The sequence below is a fragment of the Rhineura floridana genome, chromosome 13, assembly GCF_030035675.1.
Source record: "Rhineura floridana isolate rRhiFlo1 chromosome 13, rRhiFlo1.hap2, whole genome shotgun sequence".
Taxonomy (NCBI): Eukaryota; Metazoa; Chordata; class Lepidosauria; order Squamata; family Rhineuridae; genus Rhineura; species Rhineura floridana.
The window spans coordinates 39,966,486-39,988,607 of NC_084492.1; the positions used below are offsets into that span (position 1 = coordinate 39,966,486).

The 22,122-nt window shown below is 51.9% G+C and overlaps 1 protein-coding gene across 2 annotated transcripts in view; it reads left to right on the forward strand.

The window, feature by feature from the left end:
- Nucleotides 1-19,079, forward strand: part of TANGO6 (transport and golgi organization 6 homolog) — a 52,499-nt gene extending 33,420 nt beyond the window's left edge. Inside the window, exons 15-18 of one of the 2 annotated variants that reach the window (XM_061594209.1) lie at nt 1,561-1,713; nt 9,402-9,553; nt 11,873-11,986; nt 16,592-19,079. In XM_061594209.1, coding sequence (XP_061450193.1) covers nt 1,561-1,713; nt 9,402-9,553; nt 11,873-11,986; nt 16,592-16,768 — 596 coding nt within the window. In that variant the 3' untranslated portion in view covers nt 16,769-19,079. The remainder of the gene's footprint in view (nt 1-1,560; nt 1,714-9,401; nt 9,554-11,872; nt 11,987-16,591) is intronic. The other variant, XM_061594210.1, reaches the window with a different exon arrangement.
- The last annotated feature ends 3,043 nt before the right edge of the window (nt 19,080-22,122 follow it).

Sequence of the window (22,122 nt, forward strand, 5' to 3'; positions counted from 1 at the left end):
GGCAGGAAGGAGCTTCCACCTGAGCAAAGCCCGTTTTCCCTTCTGTTTACTCTGGGCTGGCAGACTGTGAGAGGGGATGCACTTAGGACGGAAGCAATGAGGTTGTAATTGGCCTGGCAGGTAAAGTGATAGCCGTGGGGATGGGGGTGCTGAGGGTCGGTCGAACGTTGCCATGGCTCCTTGAGACAAGGCTGCAGGACGCACAGCGCTTCCTAGGAGGACACTCTGAAGAGCGACGCCAGTTCTAATTACCTTCTGCAGGCTGAAGTTTGGCTTGATTCCCCGTGGCTAAACTTGCCTCTTCCAAGGCAGAGACTCGCTTGACCTTTCTCGGTAGTGCCCCTTCTGCCTTTGTGATTTGCAGAGGGCAGCTGATGAAGGCCATCGTTGCCAACTCATCTCCAACGACCCCCAGAACTTTACCGCCTTGTTGCTGCTGCACCCAAATGCAGCTGCCCCTTTGGCAATGTGGACTTTCAGGCAAAGCTGCCCCCAGGAGAGGGAGTTGAAGTGTTAAATATCTCCTACTGCAGTCTTCTCCAACCTGGTGCCCTCCACATGTTTTGGACTACAACTCCCATCAGCCCCAGCCAGCATGTCTGGGACTGATGGGAGTTGCAGTCCAAAGCATATGGAGAAGACCAGGTTGGCGAAGGCTGCCCCCTTGTCTAGTCTTGTTGGTGGCAGTGCCAAGCAAGAGCATTGCAGCTTCTCTGCCTTGCGGGCAGCTCTGCCAGACGTGTTGGAATTCCCTTTTCAGAGCTTGTTCTGGCACTTTTAGCTTGCAAGAGAACTGTGTTAACTTGATAAAGTTCACCCTGTGCCAACTGTAGAAGGCAGGACTAAGAAATGTGAGGCTCTTTCGGTTGTTACTGGACTCTAGTTTCCACCACCCTGACCATTGACCATGCTGGCTAGGGCTGATGGGAGCTGGAATTTAATAACATGGGGGGGTGAGTGTGTGTGTGTGTGTGTGTGTGTGAGAGAGAGAGAGAAGATCCACGCCTCTGGTATAAGGTAATGCAATTATAAGACTGTTATAAAAAAAATCCCTTTGGACAAGGGCAGAATGTCTGAATAACTATCCAGGTGGGCCATGAAAGGCCACCTTAACCTGTTCTCCCTTTCTTGGGGATGTTCCTTTACCCTTCCAAGTCCTCTCTGTGAATTTGATTGTCAATCCCTCCTCCTTCCTTTTGTGGCAATGTGTCCTCTGCCTTCCCCTCTGGGTTTATAATTGGAGAGCTGGGGAAGGGCTCAAAATGCCATTCATGCCAAGGCACTAGTGAAAATACATTGCCCTGCACAGTTGCCAAAAATAAATGTCAATGTACTGCCTTCAAGTCGATTCCGACTTATGGCGACCCTATGAATAGGGTTTTCATGAGGCTGAGAGACAGTGACTGGCCCAGGGTCACCCAGGAAGCTTCATGGCTGTGTGGGGATTCGAACCCTGGTCTCCCGGGTCGTAGTCCAACACCTCAACCACTACACCACACTGGTTGCCAAAGCCTGTCTTATATGTCACTCCCTGGTGCTCCTCTTCCTCCTGACCTCCAGGTGTTGCCCTGCTGTCGGATGCGTTCCCGGAGCAAGTCCTGCCCCACCTGCTAGCCCAGTATGGGGGCGCTCAGCCAGGCATACAGGAAACACAGATGGCTGAGACCAGGATGAAAGTGGGGGAGGCCCTGATGCGCATCACACGAACACTGGGTGAGTTTGCAACTCCCACGGAGAATTCTGTGCCAGAGCTCCTCTAGCTGTGTGTATGCACATCTTTATTTCAGTGAGATTTGTTGTGAAACAGGGATGTTCTCTCGCGATGCATCGTCAGTGTTCTTGCATCTCCAGGGAGCTTCTTACCCAGAGTGTGTGGCTCTCTGAAGAAGCCTGTGCTGGCTTTTCAGTCACTCTTGCCCAGGAAGAGTTGACTGATGCTCAATGCGGTTGCAACTGGCCGCATCAGGCGCAGAGTGCCAAAGAGCTGTGGTGGCGCGGTGGTCCTTGGTAGCTTGGCATCCAACAGTCTGTGTGTGCTGACAGCTTTGTCTCTTTGGGCCAGTGTGTGGGCAGGCAGCATACTGCACCTGGGCAGAGCCATGCTAAAAAAGGTCCCTGTTTTATCTCCCACAGCAGCATCTTTGCTTTCCACCCTTCTGGGGCCTGAGTGCTAAATGAAGAGCAGAAGAAGCTGCCGTTTGGACCCACCCAGAAGTCAGCCTCCCCTGGCTCTGGAGTCAGGTCCTCTGGCACAGGCTTAAATAACGCAGGATGCCCTGCCCTTGCAAAGGGAAATTAGGCATGTCGGGGGGAATGAGTCACCTCCTTTAACTGGGCCTGGAGTTGCAGTTGAATCTGTGCATGGCATTTAACTGCACTATTAATTTTCTCTTTGCTTCATTTCCTCATAAATGGAAGTTCAGAAATTGCCCACCTGCTTATTGCAAGGCACCATTATGAAACCTGGCTGCTGTGTTGCCTCGCGCTCCTGTAAGGATGGCGCTTTGTGGCTTGTCTGGGCATGTGAGCGACTGACTTTTCCCGCACTTTTTCTTTCCTTTAAGGATTTTTGTTTGTTAAAGTGGTTGCTCCTTGGTGACATCCGTGCCCCTCTGCACAATTTGAGGTGAGGGCAGGTGCCAGCTTTAGCCAGTCTTGATGGTGCCCCCACAGCTGTATTAAGTCTTTTGCCCACTGCTGTTGCTAGAGGTGCAAATCCTGCTGGGCTAGTTTAGCCTTACTGTGTTTTATCTGTGTTGAGCCTAACTGTTCATTAAATTTCCATCTGGTCCAGATGTTTCTCCGTCTGTGCATCCCACCTGTTTGTCTCATGCAGAAAGTGGCTAACAGACCAGGTTTTAAGTCTCCAAGCTGAGGAAGAGGGAGACCACACAGTCTCTTCCTCGGTTTGGCTTCCGTGGCAGCTAAATTATGTATTTATTTGATTAATTTATATCCTGCCCTTCCTCCCAGAAGGAGCCCAGGGCAGCAAACAGGTTTGCTTCTGAAGATACAAGGCTCCAGCCTGTGAAATTTGGCATTTAACCCCCTGGTTACAAGACTGGTTCCAACAGCTAGCATACAACACAGTGGGATGTAACCAAGAATCGTACTCGGAGTAGATCCATTGAAATTAATGGACACCCTTTCAAGCTGAAGTGCGCACATATGTAAAAGCTATGCCAAGGTTTTGTTTCCTTTGGCAGATCCGTGATTTTATGAGCAGGGTCCTGAATGTGGTCTTGCTCCATGGTTATCTTGGGAAGACAGGTTGCACACAAGCAACCCCGTCCACAGGCATACCTGCTGTTGGATTCTTCAGACAGAGCGCAGATGACACCAGCTCAGATTCCTCCTTGTCTCAGGTTCTGCGCCCCTTTAGGGGTGGGGGAAGCCCCTCCACAGCAGCCCACCCTTCGCCAGGGCGCTTCTGGTTTGCTCCCCGTCACGGTGTGTGGCCCTTTTAGCAGCAGCTGGAGCAGACTCTGCTTTTCCCCTCCCGCTCCTCCTCAGTACCTGGTTTGTGCTGTGCTTTTTCTTGAAGGTGGAAGTGCACTCAGTCATCCTACCTGCTGGAAAATTCTCTTGGCTCGCTGATCACCGCTGGCAAAGGGCCCTTTCTTTAAAGATAATAGCATAATTGCTCCCCTGTGTCTCAGGCCTTTATTCTTTTTTTTTGTCTCTGTTTTCCTTTTCTTTTCAAGGTGCGTTTCCTGCTTTCCCCCCACCCAAGCCAGAGTGCTCTTCAGGCCCCTGTCCTGCCTTGTCTTGCCAAACATTAGGAAGAGTCTTTTGCCTGGCTGCCGGGCTTCCATTGCTTATTCTTACTAATCTCCTAGGAGTCGTTTTTGTTTTTTTAAACCCTTGAATGGAAGTGCTTTTGCCACCTAGACGTGCAGTGACTGGCTTCCTGGTTTTTCTGGGAAGGGGGAGAGCATCACTAGGTCCTTGGAGGACTTCGGGGCACTGGCCTGTGATACAAATTTGCATATGCTAATGTATATGTAAATTTGCAAACTTAGGCTGACTTCCAGAGGGAAAACTTCCTTGAAAGCATTTTTTACTTTTAAAAAAAAGATGAGGCAGGAGATCCCTGCCCCAGTGAAAAAGACCTGCGGCTCATCTCCCCCCCCTGCCGACCCACAGCAACCCCTGGACTCTCTCCTTCCTCCCCACCCCCAAACCACACTCATCTTCTCTTCTCTTGTGTGTGTCTCTGCCACTGGTTGGCCGTACTGTTCTGTGTGTGTGGAGGGGGGCTGCTAAATCTGAGTGAGGGTCTGTTGGGGCTGCCAAGGTGGTCTCCTTTCTTCCTGGGCTGTGGCTGCTCCAGCCCAGCCGGGTTCTTGCACCCCTGCCAGCAGCGCAGTCCCTTATTTGGCATGCACCGACTAGCCTGTCTATTTATAGACTAAATTAAACCAAAGTGCTTTGTATGTCTTTACATTTTCCAGCACTACGGCACTATTTAAGAGTGTATCCCTTATTCTTAAAACTCCCAGGGTTTTTCAGCCCCCTCCTTCCATCGTCTCTGAGATTTGCTTTGTGGCTGACTCTCCTCTGAATGGTTGCAGGGCTGTGGCAAAAACCCGGCAGCAGTTCTGGACGTTGGCATCTCTCTGGCGAGGAAAACCTTTTCCAAGCAATGGGGTGGTTGAGTGCCACCTTCTACAGGACGCATCTTCTGTCTTCATAGCAGCAGAGGAGCAAGAGTTGCACCGGCTTCCATGCTACAACTTGGCGCTGGAAGGGCTAATGGCCTCATTGTGGCCTCCTTGCTCTGTCCTGGCGCCAGGAAGTTCAGATGCCAGAGTGCAGAGCTCTTCCCTTCTACATCTGCTGTCCGTGGAGAGAGCCCTGCAGTGAACCACAGGAGAGACCTATTTATTGGACAAAGAAACCAAATAATTTGGCTTGACTTCCCCCCACCCCGTGCAATATCTGGCCTTTCCAGGTGATCGTTTGCTTCCTAGGACCTGCCTGGACTCTTAGAAAATTGAAACAAGAACTTGGGTTCTTCTTATCCTCCCAGTTCTCCCACTCCTGGCCCTCCGGCAGTTCCTCATCACCTCCACCCTCCGGCAAGGAAACCTGTAGAGGCTCTTCTGGGGCGAGGGGAGCCAATGGAAGCTGCCAACATAGCAGGTACATTGGAGGCATGCCAGAGTTCGCCTGCAGCCATTGCCCTGGAGTGCCAAGCTGCCTTGTGTGACCACGACAGCTGCCTCCTGTATATTAGCAGTCCTCCTGCTCTGCATCCCGGGTGGGAACAGCTGATTTGCAACAGTTTCTGCCGCTTTCATGTCAGCCCTCATTACAAAGCAGCTTTTCTTCTTCAGGCAGCAGAGGGCTGAAGACAAGTTGAGATTTGTCAGCTGGGAGGGAATCTACGCAACCTGACCCCCTTTGTGTGTAACTTCAGGAGTGGAGTGGAGGCAACTAGAACTGTAGCCTGTATGTGTCCCTCTGAAGCCTCATATCTACTCACGGGGCGGAGGAAAGAATTACTTCCCTCCACTCTTCCCCCCCCCCCAGCATTGCTGAAGGATTTGCTTTATCAAATGAGTTTCAGTGCATGGAACTTGCCCCCAGGATGTCAGCCAAGATACTTCCTCTTCTTATTCAGGGATCATCCACTGCACAGTGCAGGGGGCCTGCTTTGTTCATTCAGCCCCTGATCCTCACAGCCAAGTCCTGCTTTAGTAGGTGAGAGTCATAATCATTAGACCTCCATAGCTGCCTGTGAGTGCCTGGGAGGAAGATGCTCCTGGCACTCTGACTGAGTTGATGCATTGCACACCGTGATTCCCAGCAAGGAGTGTTAACAGTTATGCCTGATGCAAGCTGATTTTCTTCAGCGTAGTAGGTGTCTCCCCACCCACCACCCCCATTAGTTTACTACCACTCTAGTCTTGGCTGCTTGAAAACGTGTGTGTGAAAGCAGCTGGTATCCAAAGAGGCCAGAGTGGCTTGTGCTGGTCACATCCTACCTGTTCAGCCGCCTTCTGTGCTGCTTCTGTTCCTTGGCAGCAAAGTGAATTATTTGTTGTTGTGTTGTTATGTGCCTTCAAGTCCTGGCGACCCTATGAATCAGCGACCTCCAAGAGCATCTGTTATAAACCACCCTGTTCAGGTCTTGTAAGTTCAGGTCTGTGGCTTCCTTTATGGAATCAATCCATCTCTTGTTTGGCCTTCCTCTTTTTCTACTCCCTGCTGTTTTCCCCAGCATTATTGTATTTTCTAGTGAATCATGTCTTTTCATGATGTGTCCAAAGTATGATAACCTCAGTTTTATCATTTTAGCTTCTAGTGACAGTTCTGGTTTAATTTGTTCTAACACCCAATTATTTGTCTTTTTCATAGTCCATGGTATCCGCAAAGCTCTCCTCCAAGACCACATTTCAAATGAGTTTATTTTTCTCTTATCCACCTTTTTCACTGTCCAACTTTCACATCCATACATAGAGATCGGAAATACCATGGTCTGAATGATCCCGACTTTAGTATTCAGTGATACATCTTTGCATTTGAGGATTTTTGTAGAGGAAGCAAATCTGTGAAATTGTGCTGACCGTGCATATGTTGTTCAGGACACAGTATTTGAGGGGTTTGTTTTTCTTAGCTCAAGAGCACACCTGGAAGAATGGAGCAAAGGTTGTGCCTGAACAGTAGAGGCCAGGAAGATCCCCTTCCTGGATACCTCTTCTCCTTCTCCACCTTCCACATGGCTGAAGCCCCTTCAGGGCAGATGCAAATGTGTGTGTCTTTTGTCCCATTGACATGCAGGTGAGACAAAGGCCAAGGGGGATTGTGTGCTGTGGAATTCAGGGGGAGCCTGGAGAGGCAATGGAAGTTAGGGGATTACTCTTTCATCCTGAGTCCGCCCGGATGGTGCAGCAAGAAGCACCAGGGTGTATCCGCTGCAGAAGTGTTTATGGTCTGTCATGTAACTGTTGTTATAGTGTGAATGGTTGAATAAGCCTTCATTCAATCCTGCCCTGCCACCCCCACCCCCAGACATATTCCTAGAGCAGCAAGTTTGCACACCCTGCTGGCCCCACTTAGTAGCGGGAGGGGTGGCTGCCAAAGAGCAAAGCCCCTCAAGCTCTTCTGCTTGAACTGCTGCCCTTTGCTGCTGCGTGTCATAAATAAAGGAACGGGGCCTGGAGTGATCACTCTAGATTTCCCTTTTTTTGCTGCTTTTAATACACGTGGTATGTTGCGGCCTCTGAGTGGACAAACAGGAATCCTGTCTGTGTATCCTCTTCTTCTCTGTTCTGATTAATAATTCTGTGAAACTTGAAAGAAAGCTTTTATACTCTTATGCTGGCACTGTATTGGTGTTGCCTGCTGGCCCTTGGGACCCGCCTGACAGCCACAGTCCCCTCTGTTGCATGCACACTGCAAGGCAGCATTTCTCCACGCATGGTTCTTCATAGTCCTGGGTTTGCGCATCCTCACAGCAATCATTTTGAGGCACAGGAATATGGCCGATTCCTCCCCTCCTCCCTGCAGAATGCCAAGGACGTTTGTTGCTTTTATGGCTTGCCCAGCCGGTCACATGTCAGTATTCTGGATCTGGACTGAGTGCAACGAACAGGAGGGCTGGACCGGAGCGTTCCATCCGTGTCCTTCCTTTCATTTTACGGATGGAGAAGTGAAGGCAAGCAGTACCGTGGCCGGAATTTGAAACCACTCTCTCCAGTCCGAGCTGGCAGCTCCTTCCCTGGAAGAAGAAGGAGCATCTTGCGCTACCAGCTCTCCATGTGTCCAGTAAGATGCTACTTGTTGCATCTGAGTGAGCAGTGCTGCCCCTCTGCGTGAAGTGCGAGATGCACTGTCCGTAGCATCTGTCTCTTTCTGTGTCTCTCTCTCTGTGGGAGAAAAACCTGCTCCAGAATCTACAAGCATCTGCTTGGGAGCCTCATCAGACAACCCTCGGAGAATCCTTTGCCATAGGGAACACAGGAAACTGCCTTACACTGTGTCAGACCATTGGCCTATCTAGCTCAGCATTGTCCACAAGTGTGACTTGCCGTGCATCTCCAGGGTCCCAGTCCAACGTGGGGATGCTGGGGGTTGAACCTGGAACCTTCTGCAGATCCTCTGCTTCTGAGCGACGGCAGTCACTTCTCTGGAGTATTAGGGGAGGAAGCAGCTGCTGCTTTGAGTTCATTGATTTAGAGCCAGCTGTGTGCTAATGGAGGCACGCAGCGAGGCAGAAGCGACGACGCCTTGCCGTGAGCCCCGGAACCAGCAGGGGCTTCACTGTTGCCTTGGATAGCATGCAGGTGCCACTGAAAGCGAGATCGACAGGGCAAGGCAGGACTTGGTCAAAAGTAGTAAGGATGGGGAGTGGGGGCGTAATTGGTGGCAGGCAGCCCAGGAGATTAAATTGGGGTGAAAGTGGGGTAGGGAGTTAAGTAAGTGAGTGGGCAGAGAAAGGGAATGTAGGGAGATAAGAAGCTCTGCCCCTCTTGGTGCCTGCCTGCTTAGCCATCCTGGTAACTTGTTCAAAAGGTGGGATAAGAATCACTAAGGTAAATAAATGCATCGGAGACCTCTCTCCCTTAGTTAGGGCTGGCTGGGGGCCCTTCTGCAGAGAGGCCACAGTCAGCCACACTTCTGGGGTCACTGCTGCGTGTGTGTCACCAGAAGCCGAGGAATGATTTGGCCTCATGGGGGAGTTGCCCAGAGATTAGGGGCCAGAAGTGAGCCCAGGAAAATGGGTGTTGCGTTGTAGATAGCCACGGCCACATGCCCACGACAGCTGCAGCTCCGAGCCACAGGCTGGTGGGTGGTTGCATGAGGAGGGTGTCTTTTTCTGTGCACTCAGATGGGCGGGTGTACCGTCAGCTGTGAGCACTCGCAAAAGCATGTCATCCTGATCGGTTGATAGCAGAGCACTGCTGGCTAAGGTGACTTCTAGATTGGCCCTACAGCTCATTGCCATGTGATAGATAAGTTTTCAGTTTAAACTAGCACAGCTTTATTGTTTGGACTGTGTGACATTGCTGCTTCCGTAAGAACCATTCTCTACCATCCAGAGGCAGTGGCTGCACTGTCTGATGGCTTACATGTGAGCTGGAAAATCAGCCCTGATGGAGGGGAGGTGGCAGCCTGTCGAAAGCCTGGGATTGCCATGTGCCCTTGTCCCTTCTCGCTGCGCCCTCCCTGGAGAGGCCCCCTTTTTTCCAAGAGAGATCAACAGTGCTGCCCCCCTACCCACCCACCCCTCAAACTCTTGTTTAACCAGAGTTTGTATACATTTTACATGGGAGTACATGTTTACTACATTCTGTATCCCTTTGTATATTCTTTCTGTCTAGCACAGAGCTCTGTTCTGCAAAAGGTGAGTGACTTAAGCAGCCTGGGCCCTTTTCTTTCCCTTACCCTTGCAGGAGACATGGTCTTCCTACATCGAGACAACCTGATCCACGCTTTCTTGCGAGGAGTAAGAGATCCCGACAGCACCCTTAGGGCGAGCAGCCTGTCCAACCTGGGAGAGCTGTGCCAGATGCTTCATTTTCAGCTGGGCTCTGTGCTCCACGAGGTATTGGACCTGTTTACACCCTCTTGTTACTCCTGGAGCATGGCAGCCTACTGAGGCGGCAAATGTGTCCGGCTCCAAATGGAAACCTGGGGTTTGCACAGTGCTGGCCATGCCCCCAACGCTGTGTTTTCAGGTGGTACTGCAACCTTTTGCCTCTTTGGCCTGTGAGAGACCCTTGGACACACAGCAGCCTTTGCCCAGGTAGATGTTTTGAACTCCCGCCAACACAGCGACATGATCCTTGGACTGATGGATGCTGTCGTTCCAAACATCTGGAGGGCACCAGCTTGGGGGAGGTGGTCATACAGCAGCCTCACAGGCTGTTTTCCTTCAGAAAACGTAAAAGCTGTCACGTGAGACCTCAAGGTGCCTCTTCACCCTGCCTTCTCCCGTTAAGGGTGTCTTCGTTTGCTTGTGCTTGCTACTAGTAGGGTGCCTTCCATTAAGCCCCTGCAGTCTGGCTGGTAGAGTCCTTCAAGGCTCAGGCCCTCAGCCACAACCCCTGGCGGGCAGGGCAGGGGCAGCACATCCACAGCTGTGCATCTCTCTTTCAACCTCAGGGACACCTGCTGCCTTGTACTGAGTCAGGCCACTGGGCCATCCAGCTCAGTACTGCCTTCACTGACTGGCAGCGGCTCTCCAGGCTTTCAGGGTTAATGTGACATTCCCTTGCCAAGCAAATGCTCTACCAGTGAGTGGTGGTCCTTCCACAGTTTCCCCGCCTCTCCTGCTTCTTCATATCAGTATATCTCCTCCTCCTCCTCTCCCGGAGCTCCGGAGTAGAAGGGCTGCACCTCAGTGGCAGAGCACCTGCTCTGCTTGCAGAAGGCCCCACGTTCCATTCCCTGTATCTCCAGGCAAGCTGGGCATATCCCCGTTGGAAACCCCAGAGAGCTGCTGCCAGCCTGTGTAGACAAGGCAGAACGCGATGGGCCAAAGGTGTAACTCTGTCCGAGGTGGCTCCCTATGCTGAGATGAGAGCTGTAGAGACTAAGCGTGGCGCTGAGCATGCGTCAAGGAAGGCTTCACATGGGCTGGAGAGGAAGTCCACAATTTGATCACCCTTTTGTTCTCTGTGTCTGTGAGTAAACTAATCTGGTTTTTAAAAAACACATTTTGGGGTAACTAGTTAAAGTGACCATCAGGCTTGAAGGAAGCCTGCTGGGGACAGCAGAAGCTGACTTTTGCCAGGTCAGACTTCTTGTCCATCTAGCTCAGTGTTGTTTACTCTGACTGGCAGCAGCTCTCCAGAGAGGCCCAGCATCTGCTATGTGAGATTGTTTTAGTTTGAGATGTCACCTGGCAAGATTGAACAAGGAACCTTCTGCATGCAAAGCAGGTGCTCTGCCACTGAGTAGCTTCCCCCCCCCCCCGGCCGTGTTGAAGCTGGAGTAGCAAGATGTGTGGGTGCTCTCCCGGTGTCAGGAGCTGTGCATGATGGTTCTGCTGCAGCAGCCCGGCTTTTGCTGTAGCTCTTGTGGATCTCCAGCACCATGTGTGTGTGGGGGGGCAGGGTCAGTGCAGATTTGTGCAGCCGCTCTTTCCTGTGTGTGAGGCAGGGAGAGGGATGGCTCCAGCTCTGCAGCAGGCTCAGTCCCAGCTGATTCAGCAGGATCTGCTGTGGAGGGGGAGCAGGGAGTGTTGCCCTTCAGGTGCACGAAGGAGGCTGCCCAGGGACACTCCGCTGTGCAGGGCAGAGGCTGCTCCACTGATTGCCGAGCCTGCAGTGTGGGCCTCCTTAGGGGCCAGGAAACAAGAGTCCCCCTTTCCAGGCTCTATATATGAATAAGTCTCCAAGGAAGCGGCTGCTGCCTTTGCACAGGAGTTTGTATCGCTGACCCTTTCCTTTCCAGCAAGAGGAGGGAAGAAAGCTCTTCCCATGTTGCTGAACCTTCTGGTTCTTTACTGCAGCATTCAGCAAGTGGTCTGAGGGGAAGGGCCATAGTTCAGTGCCAGAGCCCCTGGTTGGCCTGCAGAAGGTCCAGGTTCAATCCCCAGCAGCAGCTCCAGGTGAGGCTGGGAATGTCCCTTGTCTGAAACCCTGGAGAGCTGCTGCCGGTCAGTGCAGACAATGATGAGCTGGATGGACCAGTGCCCTGACTCAGTATAAGGGAGCTCCCTGTATTCCTATGTAATTTCAGTGCATGCCCTTGCAGTGTTTTCTCTGCCTCCTGTGCTCTGGTGTTGTACAAGTAGTTTTGGTCTCATGTTTGGCTTTGCCGCACAGCCTGCTTTTGAGCTGCCAGCCCAGAGACCACCACGGATGGGCAAAGCATTCTTCCTGTCCTAATGGAGCCCATGCATCTCTCTGTCTGGCAGGTGACCTGGTGTTTGACAACAGTGGTGAAAACCGACCACCAGGCTGAAGTGCGGAGAGCGGCTGTCCACGTGGTGGTGCTTTTGCTGCGTGGCCTCAGCACAAGAGCCGTGGAGGTGAGCTTCCCATCTTAAATCCGTGCCTTGTGGCCTGGGCTCTTTTGCTGTTGTGGCTGAGCCTGGAGACAGATGCACCCCATCTCTTTCTGGAGCCAGTGCCCCAGTGCCTCAGCCTAGAGGCAGCCTCTGACCTTTAAGTGCCCTATGTGAGCAGGACAGGAATGCAGATAGCACCAAAGAAAACGGAATAAAAGCAAAAGAAGAGGCTGGTGCTAAGAAGCCGCCATTTATGTTATGAGAATTGCCCAGCATGTTTCCACGGTAGGCCTTCCCTTCTCTATAGCCCAGCACCCGAAAACTGTCTTTTGCTCAGAGTAAGATCCAGGAACAGTCAAAACATGCTGGGAATCCTTCACAAAACAAATTACAGCTTACTAGCAGCAGACTGAAGTCTGCTTCTTTCCTCACCCTGTGTGGGCAGCCTCCTTGCGGCAGGGCTCAGACCGCCATGGCCTGTTCCATCCGAGAATCCGGCTCTGAGCAGCAGGGACTCCATTTGCAATTGTTGTTGACTCACCAGAAAAAGATTACGAGAATTGCTTTCCTCTTATTGCTGCTGCAGGCAATCAACGCAAGGTGTGGCCTTCCAGAACCTGACTGGTGCCCTTCCAAGGTGAAGTCCCTCCCAGGTTGGAAGCACCATAGCGGTCTGGGAGGTTCCTTTCCTGCTGGGGTCTCTGCCCAGCCACATAGAATCATAGAACAGTAGAGTTGGAAGGGGCCTATAAGGCCATCGAGTCCAACCCCCTGCAGCACCTTGCTGCTGCTGCTGTTGCTGTTGCTGCTGCTGCTGCTGGGCTGTTGTCCTTGAGAACTGGGGTGGGGTGGAACAAACCTTTTGTAAGTGACTCAAAAGGAGATGGGAAAACTTCCAGAAATTTTGAAAGTGTGGGAAGCATCATTCCCCTTGCAATTTTTAAGGGGAAATAAGACATTTAGGAAGAACTCGTGTGTGTACCCACACACATAGAGTACTTACTAGATTGCCAATACCAAGCCCATCTTATATCACTTATGTACATGTGCAGAGTTTTCCTAACATTATCAAGCAGGTATAAAGCAAGTGTTTGCAAAGTATCAGCTGGGAAATGAAAATGTTCAGATGTTCACCAGGCAGGAGTATTTTGGGGAAGAGTTTTTTTTAGATTTAATTGTTTTCCCCAGTTACTCCTTAACAGGTAAACATATTTGGTGGAATTCAGTGCCAGTCCTACTCAGAGTAGACCCATGAAAATCAAAGAACCTAAGTTAGTCATGCGCATTAACTGCACTGGGTCTCCTCTGAGCAGGACTGGCACTGAATGCCACACATTGGTCTTTATTTCTGAAAGTCCCTCCCTGCCTCTCACCTCCATAACTGTGGCATTGGCTAACCTTTCCCTTCCTTCTAAGAGTGAGAGATGCACGTTACTCAGAAGGAGCCTCTGCTTGGATGGTTGAAAATAAATGTGAAAAAACATTAAAACAATCAACAAACCCCCCAAAACCTAATGCAGGTGTGAAGGAGATTAGCAAGTTGCTGAACCGCTGGGAGCGTTTGAATTTTCCGCCTCGTACTGAAGCTGCCCATGGAGAGCGAGGCCTGCTGTCCAATGTGGTTTCTCCAGGCTGCCAGCCTGAGCTCTGGAGTGCAGCTGCAGCAGCAGGGGGAGCTGCCTTGGCGTTGTCGGCCAGGCGCAGGCCAGGAGCCCTGGACAGGGTTCCAGGAGATCTCCCTTGGCAGGACACTGGAGAGCGCCCCATCCACAGAGGAGTATAACAAAAATGGCATGTGAAGAAACCTGCCTGGGCAATGTGTCGGCACAGAGCCTCTTCGCAGGGCTGTTGCAGCTCCAAGGCCATGAACCCTGAATGGCTGCTCTTAAGTCTGATGAAGGAACGGCCTTCTCCTGTCAGAACCCAGCTCCACTCCAAAATATCCTTCCCCTTGGGGTTTGCAGTAAAGTGGGGGAAACCACTGTGTGCGAGGCGTGGTGTCTTGAGATGTGAGGCAGCATCTCCGAATCGGTGGTTCATTTCATGGGGGGAGTCTTTGGAGAGCCTTCCTCTCCTTTTCCGTACCTTGCTGTAACCTTCTGGGACGGGGCAGGCTGATGTAGAGCTTCTGAGAGGCACTCAGGGACCTCTTGCAGCCTCACAGCTAGGCTTGAGCCCAGATCTCCCACATCCTGTTCTAGCACCGTGTACCGCCCTGAGCTAGCTAAGGAGGGTTACCAAGGAACCTTCACCAAGAGCACACTCATCTGGGGGACTGGGACCACCAATTTGGCTTGCTTGCTAATGGCAGTTGTTGACAGGTTGCACTTCTAGAAGAAGGCCCAGACGCTTGTGGTCTCTGTTCTCCTTCCCCTCTTCCTCTTCCTGCCTTTGCTCGTAGCCAAGCCCAGTGGAGATGGGCTGGCTGTGCTGGGTGCTGAGAGACCTGCTAAAGTCCTCCTGTCTTGGTGACGTTGCTCATGTTGCCACCTATGGACAGGCGGAAGGCTGAGTGCCAGGTCCCTGAAATGAAAAGGGCATTTATGCACAGATCCCTCCCCAACTGCCTTCCAGGGAAAAATGCAGCCCTCTGCAAGCACACCCCTTGCTGGCCAGGCTCACCGTTTGGCTCCTGCTGTCTCTCTCATCAAACTTCCCTGCAGAAGCTCGTGCTGAATTAAATTGGGAAGTTTTCAGGTGCAGTTTGTCTTGTGACCTGTGTTGTGTCCTCCTGCCAGCAGGCTCTTTTCCTGTTGAGCTGTGGGGAGCTCTGCACCTCAGGAGGTCGTGAGGGCAGGAGCCCCCTTGGCAAGTTTGACCTGTCCAAGCGCATACGTTGCTATTCTGCCTTGAGTACTGTCGTGGCTGCACTTTTGTCAACTTTGCCCCTGCCTAGTCTCCCGGCTGCAGAACCGGGACAGGCGACTGGCTTTTAATGGCTTTCTGTTTTCTCTTTCTTTCTTTGCTTTTCCTGCATTCAAAGGGCTAGGAACTTTCCACTATTTTATCTCACCGATTTTCACAGCAAAAAAGTCCCTCTGTTTAGATCTTTCCAAGTTGGGAATCCCCAAGACCAAGCTGTGATGTCAGTGGTACTTTGCTCTGTCCGTTACCTGCCACCAGGTAGCTCTGTGAAGAGATGCAGGTGTTCTGCATCCGGTGTTGTACTGATAGGAGGGATTAGTCCCGAGGGTCACTTCCCTGAAACTGTGTCTCTTCCACCTTTTGCTAAGATTGTCTTGTGATGTGAATTCAGCCAGAAAAAAGAGCTGAGAAATTAATCTCCTGTATTTTTTTTTTCTTGGATACCAACCTGTTCTCTCTGGGAGTAAGAGTGGCATACACTGTATACTGTGGGTGGCCAACTTTCTGCATTCTCCAAGGTCACTTGTTTCTTCATATAGTAGTCCAGGGGTCAGCCGTGGGTGTTTTCATTGCACAGCCTAATCTCAGGTGTGGGCATTTAGAGCCCCTCCATGCAGGCAGAGCTGGGTCCTTAGATACAAAATCCAACGGAGGTTCGTAGATTGGTGTGTGCTGTTCCTCTCTCTTTCCTGTTAAGAATATTTTACCACGCCTTGACAAATTTGACAGACCCACGAGGGGCCAGCTAAAATTGCCCTGGGGACCAGGATCTTCTGAAACAGACCTAACTGAAAGGACTGACTGACAGATTCCTTACAAAGGAAGCCCTTTAACCTCAGGTGTTTGGTTGGGCAGCTGAATGGCTCCTGGGCATGGAAGGGTTTTTTGGGGACCTCGTACAGAACTCTGCCCCTCTGACAGGTGTTTCTTTTCCTGCCCTCACTGGAGAGAGCATACAATTCCGGTCCTTGGTCTGGAACAAGCCTCCTTGTACAGTTCACTATCATGATTTCAGCTGTTCCCAGAAATAAGAGGAGGATCTCCAAAACTGGCACAAGGCTCTCTTGCGGGCCACGTTTTCCTAGGGAGCCACAGGCAAGGAAGTGGTATCATACCTTTGATAGGGGCAAAGGCTAGCTGTGCAGTAGCCAGTCCTTGATCTGCCATGTGTGTGGATGAGGGGCCACCTGCAGGCACAGGGACGTGTCTTGTCTTTGAGGTGAGCATTTGTCAGGCAGCCTCCCGTGAGCTCCTTAGACAAGATGTTCTGTTTCCAGATTCTAGGAGCGTATTGCCCAATGCAAGGGAGGCTGCTGTTGTGTTGGGGAAGTTACCGGCGAACGGGGTTGCTGCAAGAGCTCTGGGCCAGATTGCTCTTAGCGCAGTGGGAGGCGGGACTGACAGCAGGTGCATTGAGCCGTGATGGGAGGCTTGTCTGGGTGGGATTACCTGGCTGTCCCACAGACTGGCTGTGACTGGAGAGATTTGGAAAGATACCCATTCCCCTGCAACCCCACCCTGGCAGTCTTCTGGCTGTGGGATCCTTTGGAGAAAGAATGGGAAACTACAGAGGAAATGTTGTAAGACAAGGCAGAGACCTGGCTGGCCATTGTTTAGTGTTCAGAAAGAAAATCCCTCCCATTCCGTGCCCTGGCAGCTGCCTGTTCAGCGTATGGACAGAGGATCCAAATAGTCCACAGGCACCCCACACGCTAAGTCCCGATGCGTCAGCCTCTCTCCTCTTCTCTTCCCTGCCCCCAGGTTCTCCGGGATGCCCTGCTGGATCTCTACCGCCTGCTGAAGTCTGTGGTGCGCTGCGAACTAGATGAGGTCACTGTGCTTCACGCACAGCTGGCCTTGGAGGAGCTCGACAGCATCATGAGAGAGCTCCTCTTTCCCCGTCAAACTCTTGAGAAGAAGATTGAGGTCCTTCCGTAGGGAGGCGCAAGGGCCACTGGATCAGAGGACCCCCACCGCTGTGCACCACGACCTCAGAATTGTGCCACTGCTTCCTGGGGAATGGGGAACTTGGGAGCAGAGCAGCTGGAGCCCTTGGAGCCCCCTGGCCTCAGAAGTGCCAGGGAGCAGAAAGGCCTTGGGGCTACGGTATTGTCTGCCCAGAACTTTGCTCCCGTGGGTAGCCTTTGCAGAGATTCCACTCTTGCCAAAGTGGGACATTTATTCAAGGATGTCTCACAGCAGAATAAGAGCTGTCTTGGAGCTGCTTCTGAGATCAGTCAGTGCAATAAATTTAATGAGGAAAAAACAGTCGTATGTGGAAAATGTGCCTTCACACATAGGCAAGGGTGCGGTTACCCCGCCTGGCGGGGTCCAATGGAGGAGGAGTCCGACTTGGAGCTAGTGGAGCATAGTGGCTAGGAGCACAATCTGTGAGTCCCAAAGTCCCTGGCTGGCTGCTGGAATCTCTGGTTGGCTATGAACTCAGGCAAGCCCTTGCTTTGCACCCTCTTCCTTGCTTTTCATGGGAAGTTTCTTGTTGGTGTGAAGTGAAACTGAAGTGGGGCCTCTTCTGTCCTTCACGGGCCCTTCATGGGAGCATTCCTGTCTGCTGTTTGCTCTTGTTTTGGACTGTGAATGCAGCAGAGGAAAGTTTGTGTAGATTTCTTAAAACCTTTCCCATGGCTCTCACTTCCAGGAAATCAGACCAACACGTTTATACCTCAGAAAGGTGTGGTGGAACTTGAGGAGGCCTCATACTATCCCATCTCTTTTGTGGTGGCTGGAAAAGGGACACTCAAGGCCACCACTCAGTTGGCCTCCTCCTTCATTGGTCCAAGGCATGCACCCAGTCAGCCCCTCACCCCTTCCCTGCATTGCCTAGAAACAGTCAAGGCAAAATCCAAGGTGTCCATGTTTTCCGTACATGATAGAATGAAATCCGAGGGCAGGCACAAAACCATAGCTGCTGCTGGGCCAGTTCTTCTATCACTCCACCGGTTGATGTTTCTATTGAGGCCTGTCGTGAAGAAAGGGCCACAGAGTCTAGGAGGGAAACTCTTTTCCCATTCTTAGCGTGCAGTCGTCTTCTGTAACAACTCCTGATTGCTGGAAATTTGGGAAGTGAATGAGGTCTTGACAGTCCAGAAACCCTTGCACCTACTTCATGCAAATCATTTTCCTTGAAACTGTGGGGCACTTTGCATGCTGCAAACTTGGCTGCAGCACTGCAGGGCTCCCTGCCTCTTGACAGATCCTAAACTGGAGTAGCAGCAGTATTAATAGTGTCTCACCGGCGTGTGTGGATCTCCCACCAGTCTGTGGTCCTCCAGATGTTCTGGGAGTTACCAGTCCCATCCACCCTAGCCAGCATGGCCAATGAAGATGGATGTTGCAGTCCAACACCTGGATGGCCAAAGGCACCTCACCCTCGCCTTGCACCAGGTGTGGGGAACCTGTAGCCCTCCAGATGTTCCTGAACTCCCATCCTCCCTGGCCATTGGCCTTGCTCGCTGGGGCTGATGGGAACTGTGGTTCAGCAACAGCTGGAGGGCCAATGGTTTCTCTGATCGGATGGTGGATATATACCCTGTCCTGGATGGGGTTACACTCCCCCTAAAGGAACAGGTGCGTAGTCTGGGAGTCATCTTAGACGCTTCCCTTACACTTGAGGCTCATGTAGCCTCGGTGGCCCGGAATGCGTTCTACCAACTTCGGTTGGTAGCCCAGCTACGTCCCTATCTGAGTAAGGAGGACCTCTCATCAGTGGTACATGCTATGGTAACCTCGCGTCTGGACTACTGCAATGCGCTTTACGTAGGGCTACCTTTGAAGACAATTCGGAAGCTACAGCTAGTGCAAAATGCGGCGGCCAGACTGCTAACAAGAACTAAGCGGTCTGAGCATATAACACCTGTGCTAGCCCGTTTGCACTGGCTTCCAATATGCTTCCGGGCCAGATTCAAAGTGTTGGTACTTACCTATAAAGCCTTATACGGCGCGGGACCACGATATCTGTCGGAACGCCTCTCCCGATATGAACCGGCCCGTACTCTACGGTCTACTACGAAGGCCCTCCTCCGGGTCCCGACTCATAGGGAAGCCCGGAGAGTGGTGACAAGATCTAGGGCCTTCTCAGTGGTGGCCCCCGAACTATGGAATGGTCTCCCCGAGGAGGTGCGCCTGGCGCCGACACTGTCATCTTTTCGGCGCCAGGTTAAAACCTTTCTCTTCTCTGAGGCATTTTAATTCCTGTGAATTCTAAATTATTATATTTTGATTTTAGACTGTACAGTTTTGTGTTATTTTTATTGTATTTTTAATGTTCACCGCCCAGAGAGCTGTTGCTAGTCGGGCGGTATATAAGCTTAATAAAATAAATAAAAATAAATAAAAAGGTTCCCCACACCTCCACACAGTCACATAAGTGAAGAGCTTGCAATCTCAGGCATGCAGTGGAGAAAACAGGGAAAATGTAGGCAAACGGAGGTAAAAGTACTTCAGCTGGGAATGGCGATGAAAGGGCCAAGCCAAAGGGGCATTGGGGGTGGATGTGTGGTTTGGTTCACTTGGGAGCACGGCCTGGGGAATGGGGAGAAAATAACCAGCACTCTGAGGTCAGTATGCCCCCCCCAGTTGGGTTTGTCAGCTGATACTGATTGCACAGCTGTTCTGTTGCATTTTTCCTGCCCTTGAAGACTGGGACAGTTTAGGGCAGGGATGAGGCTCATCTGTGGCCCTCTGCATGCTGTTGGACTACGTCCCCCATCATCCCTGGCCATTGGCCATGCTGGCTGGGGCTCTTGGGGGTTGTAGTCTAGCAATATCGGGTGGGGGGGGCACAGGTCTCCCACTCCCGTAGGTTTAGGAAGGAGAAGCTAGGCGGAGGGTTGCTCCCTTTAGCCACAGTATGGATGTTGGGACCAAGGGCTGCTACAATCCTGTCCAGCTTTCATCTCCCCCTACACACCCCGGCTTCCTAAGAATGAGCATCAGTTTCCCCACAGTGAAAGGCCCAATCCAGGAGCACCTGCTGTTACCACCTTCCTTTTTGTCCTCTGCAAAGTCCTGCTGGAGAGTGCCTGCTTGTCCCCAGACGTCTCCTCGGGCAGCCTCTGAACAGAGTGTGCTAACATCCAGCAGGTGTCCCTCTGGAAGAAGGGGTGTTGAAAAGACAACCACCACCGCTGGGTTTGGGGTGTGTGTGTAAGCAAACAAAGGGGCTCTTTCTGCCTTGTTGCTGAGAGGCCACCATGGGACCAGGTACCACACCTGCCTTCTATGGGGCAACACAGCGGTGCTGGGAATCAGGTGGTAGCACCACCGGCACTTCTGCTGGCAGTTGCTATGTGACTGGCCGGCAGCCCGTGCGAAGTCGCCACACTGCGGAATAATGAGTTCCAGCGACAAGGACCGGCAGCTGATGGCAAAGAAAGGAAGTGGGGGGAGGAAAGAGCGAGCTGAAGACAATTGTTCTCCCCAAGTTCCTGGATCACACAAGGAAAGCCTTCCCTGAGAATAGCAACCCTGGCAGTGCTATTTCTGCAGCCAGGGGGTGTTTAGAGAAATGATTTTTATAGACTCCAGGAATAGCTGTGCAGTCTGTGCAGTGGAGGGAAGGGGGGGGAAGCAGCAGCTCAGAAACTGTCATTGTCCTTGCAGGGGGAGTGCCGGGTAGCCGCAGGTTCCACTCCCAGGGGTAGGCGGCTTCTGTGCCCTTCCCGGCCCCAGGGCAGGGCCCTGGAGGAGTCCTTGGGAGTCCCTTAACAGAGTTCAGCCTTGCCTGGGTAGGAGGTTCCCGTTTGGCTTTTTCATTTTTGGTACCTTCCTGCCCTGGGATGATTTTGCCTGGGCTCTGCCACCTCCTCTCCTCCCTTCTCCATCCCCTCCCCTCCACATTTGCTCCAGCCAAAGGTTATTGAATGAAAAGTCTATTTTCTTGTTGGCTGCAATTCTGCCTCTGCAAACAAAGTGATTCCTGTGCAGGAGAGAGTGGGAAGCTAGTTCTCCACCTTGGAAAAGCAGTTTTTCTTTTTCCCGGAGAGGCGCAGAACCCTGAGCGAGAAGCCGTGTCGGAGCTGCCTTTGCATCGAAAGGTAAGAAATGTTGCAATGCTGGAGGTTTCACAATGGAAGGCAGCACCTGCTGAAATGGTCCTGGGCGGAGGGCGTGGAGCTGGGCTGTGGTCTCCAGTGGGTGCTCTTCTCCAGCCTCAGCCTGGCGCCTGTGGTTGCCCTAGAGATCCCTGCTTCAGCTGCCTTTGCTGTTCCGCCAAGGAGGAGGAGACCTTCAGTTCACAGTCCTTTCTCTGTTGACTCTCTGGCTGTTGAAATTCCCTCATTGTGCTTTAGATACTGGACCCCAGCAACTAATGGGAGGGGGCAGAGGGGGGTGTCTTCCAGCTGCAGCATTCCAAAAAGGACCCTCTTCTAAGTCTCTTTCCTGTTGAGGATGTCCGCCAAAGGGCTCCCTTTACAGTAGTGTTGCTCCTGGCCTTGGTGTGTTTGGGCCTTTGGGTGCCCTCCTAGTGGCTCTGCTGGTGCCAGGGTGGCACACAGAGAGACTCAACCCCAGGCACGGCCTGGAAAAAGTGGGAATAAGTTTGTATTAATTAGCTGCATATGGCACGATCCTGCAAACAAAGGGCACTCTTGCAGCCTTAACCACCATCTCTTCCAGGCTTGGCTGTCCCTAAATGATGAGTGGCATGCAATGAGGGCAGCAGGCAAGAACCCAGATGTCTTGGCTCTGTGATGGACTCATTGGTGGCCTTGGGGGCAAACTGGCATCTTGTGGGACTTGCTTCTTCATCTGTAAAATGGGAACTACAGTGACCTCATGGGGTGGCTGTAAGAGGAAGCGACATCAATTACAAAATGCACTGTTTTTTAAAAAACTAGGAATTATTTACTAACTTATTCTGGCTAGTGGGCTGCCAGCTGACTCTGGAGCAGTTGTGTCTATTTTGTGTGTGTGTGTGGCATAAGAAAGGCTTGCAGGCTTTGTAACTTTTGTGATTTGCAGGCAATTTTCAGGTTTTTGTCGTTTTCATTCCAGGTGGCTCCCAGGCTCGCTGCGACTGGGTGGAAAGGGCTGGATTATCATTTGGGAGAGGGGACAAGCAAGGCCCAGCAGGAAACATTGCTTCTCGCACTGCCAGCCTGGGCTGCCAAAGGACCCCTGTTTTTTGTGACTGTGGAGGGTGGTGAAAGGGATGCTTGTGAGGCTTCGGAGGGAGAGGTAGCGAAGGGCAGGCCTACACACCCCAGGCACCATAATTGCCGCCACTTCTGTGCAGCGGAGGGCCCAAGAGAGCTTTGTGCTGTGAAGACATT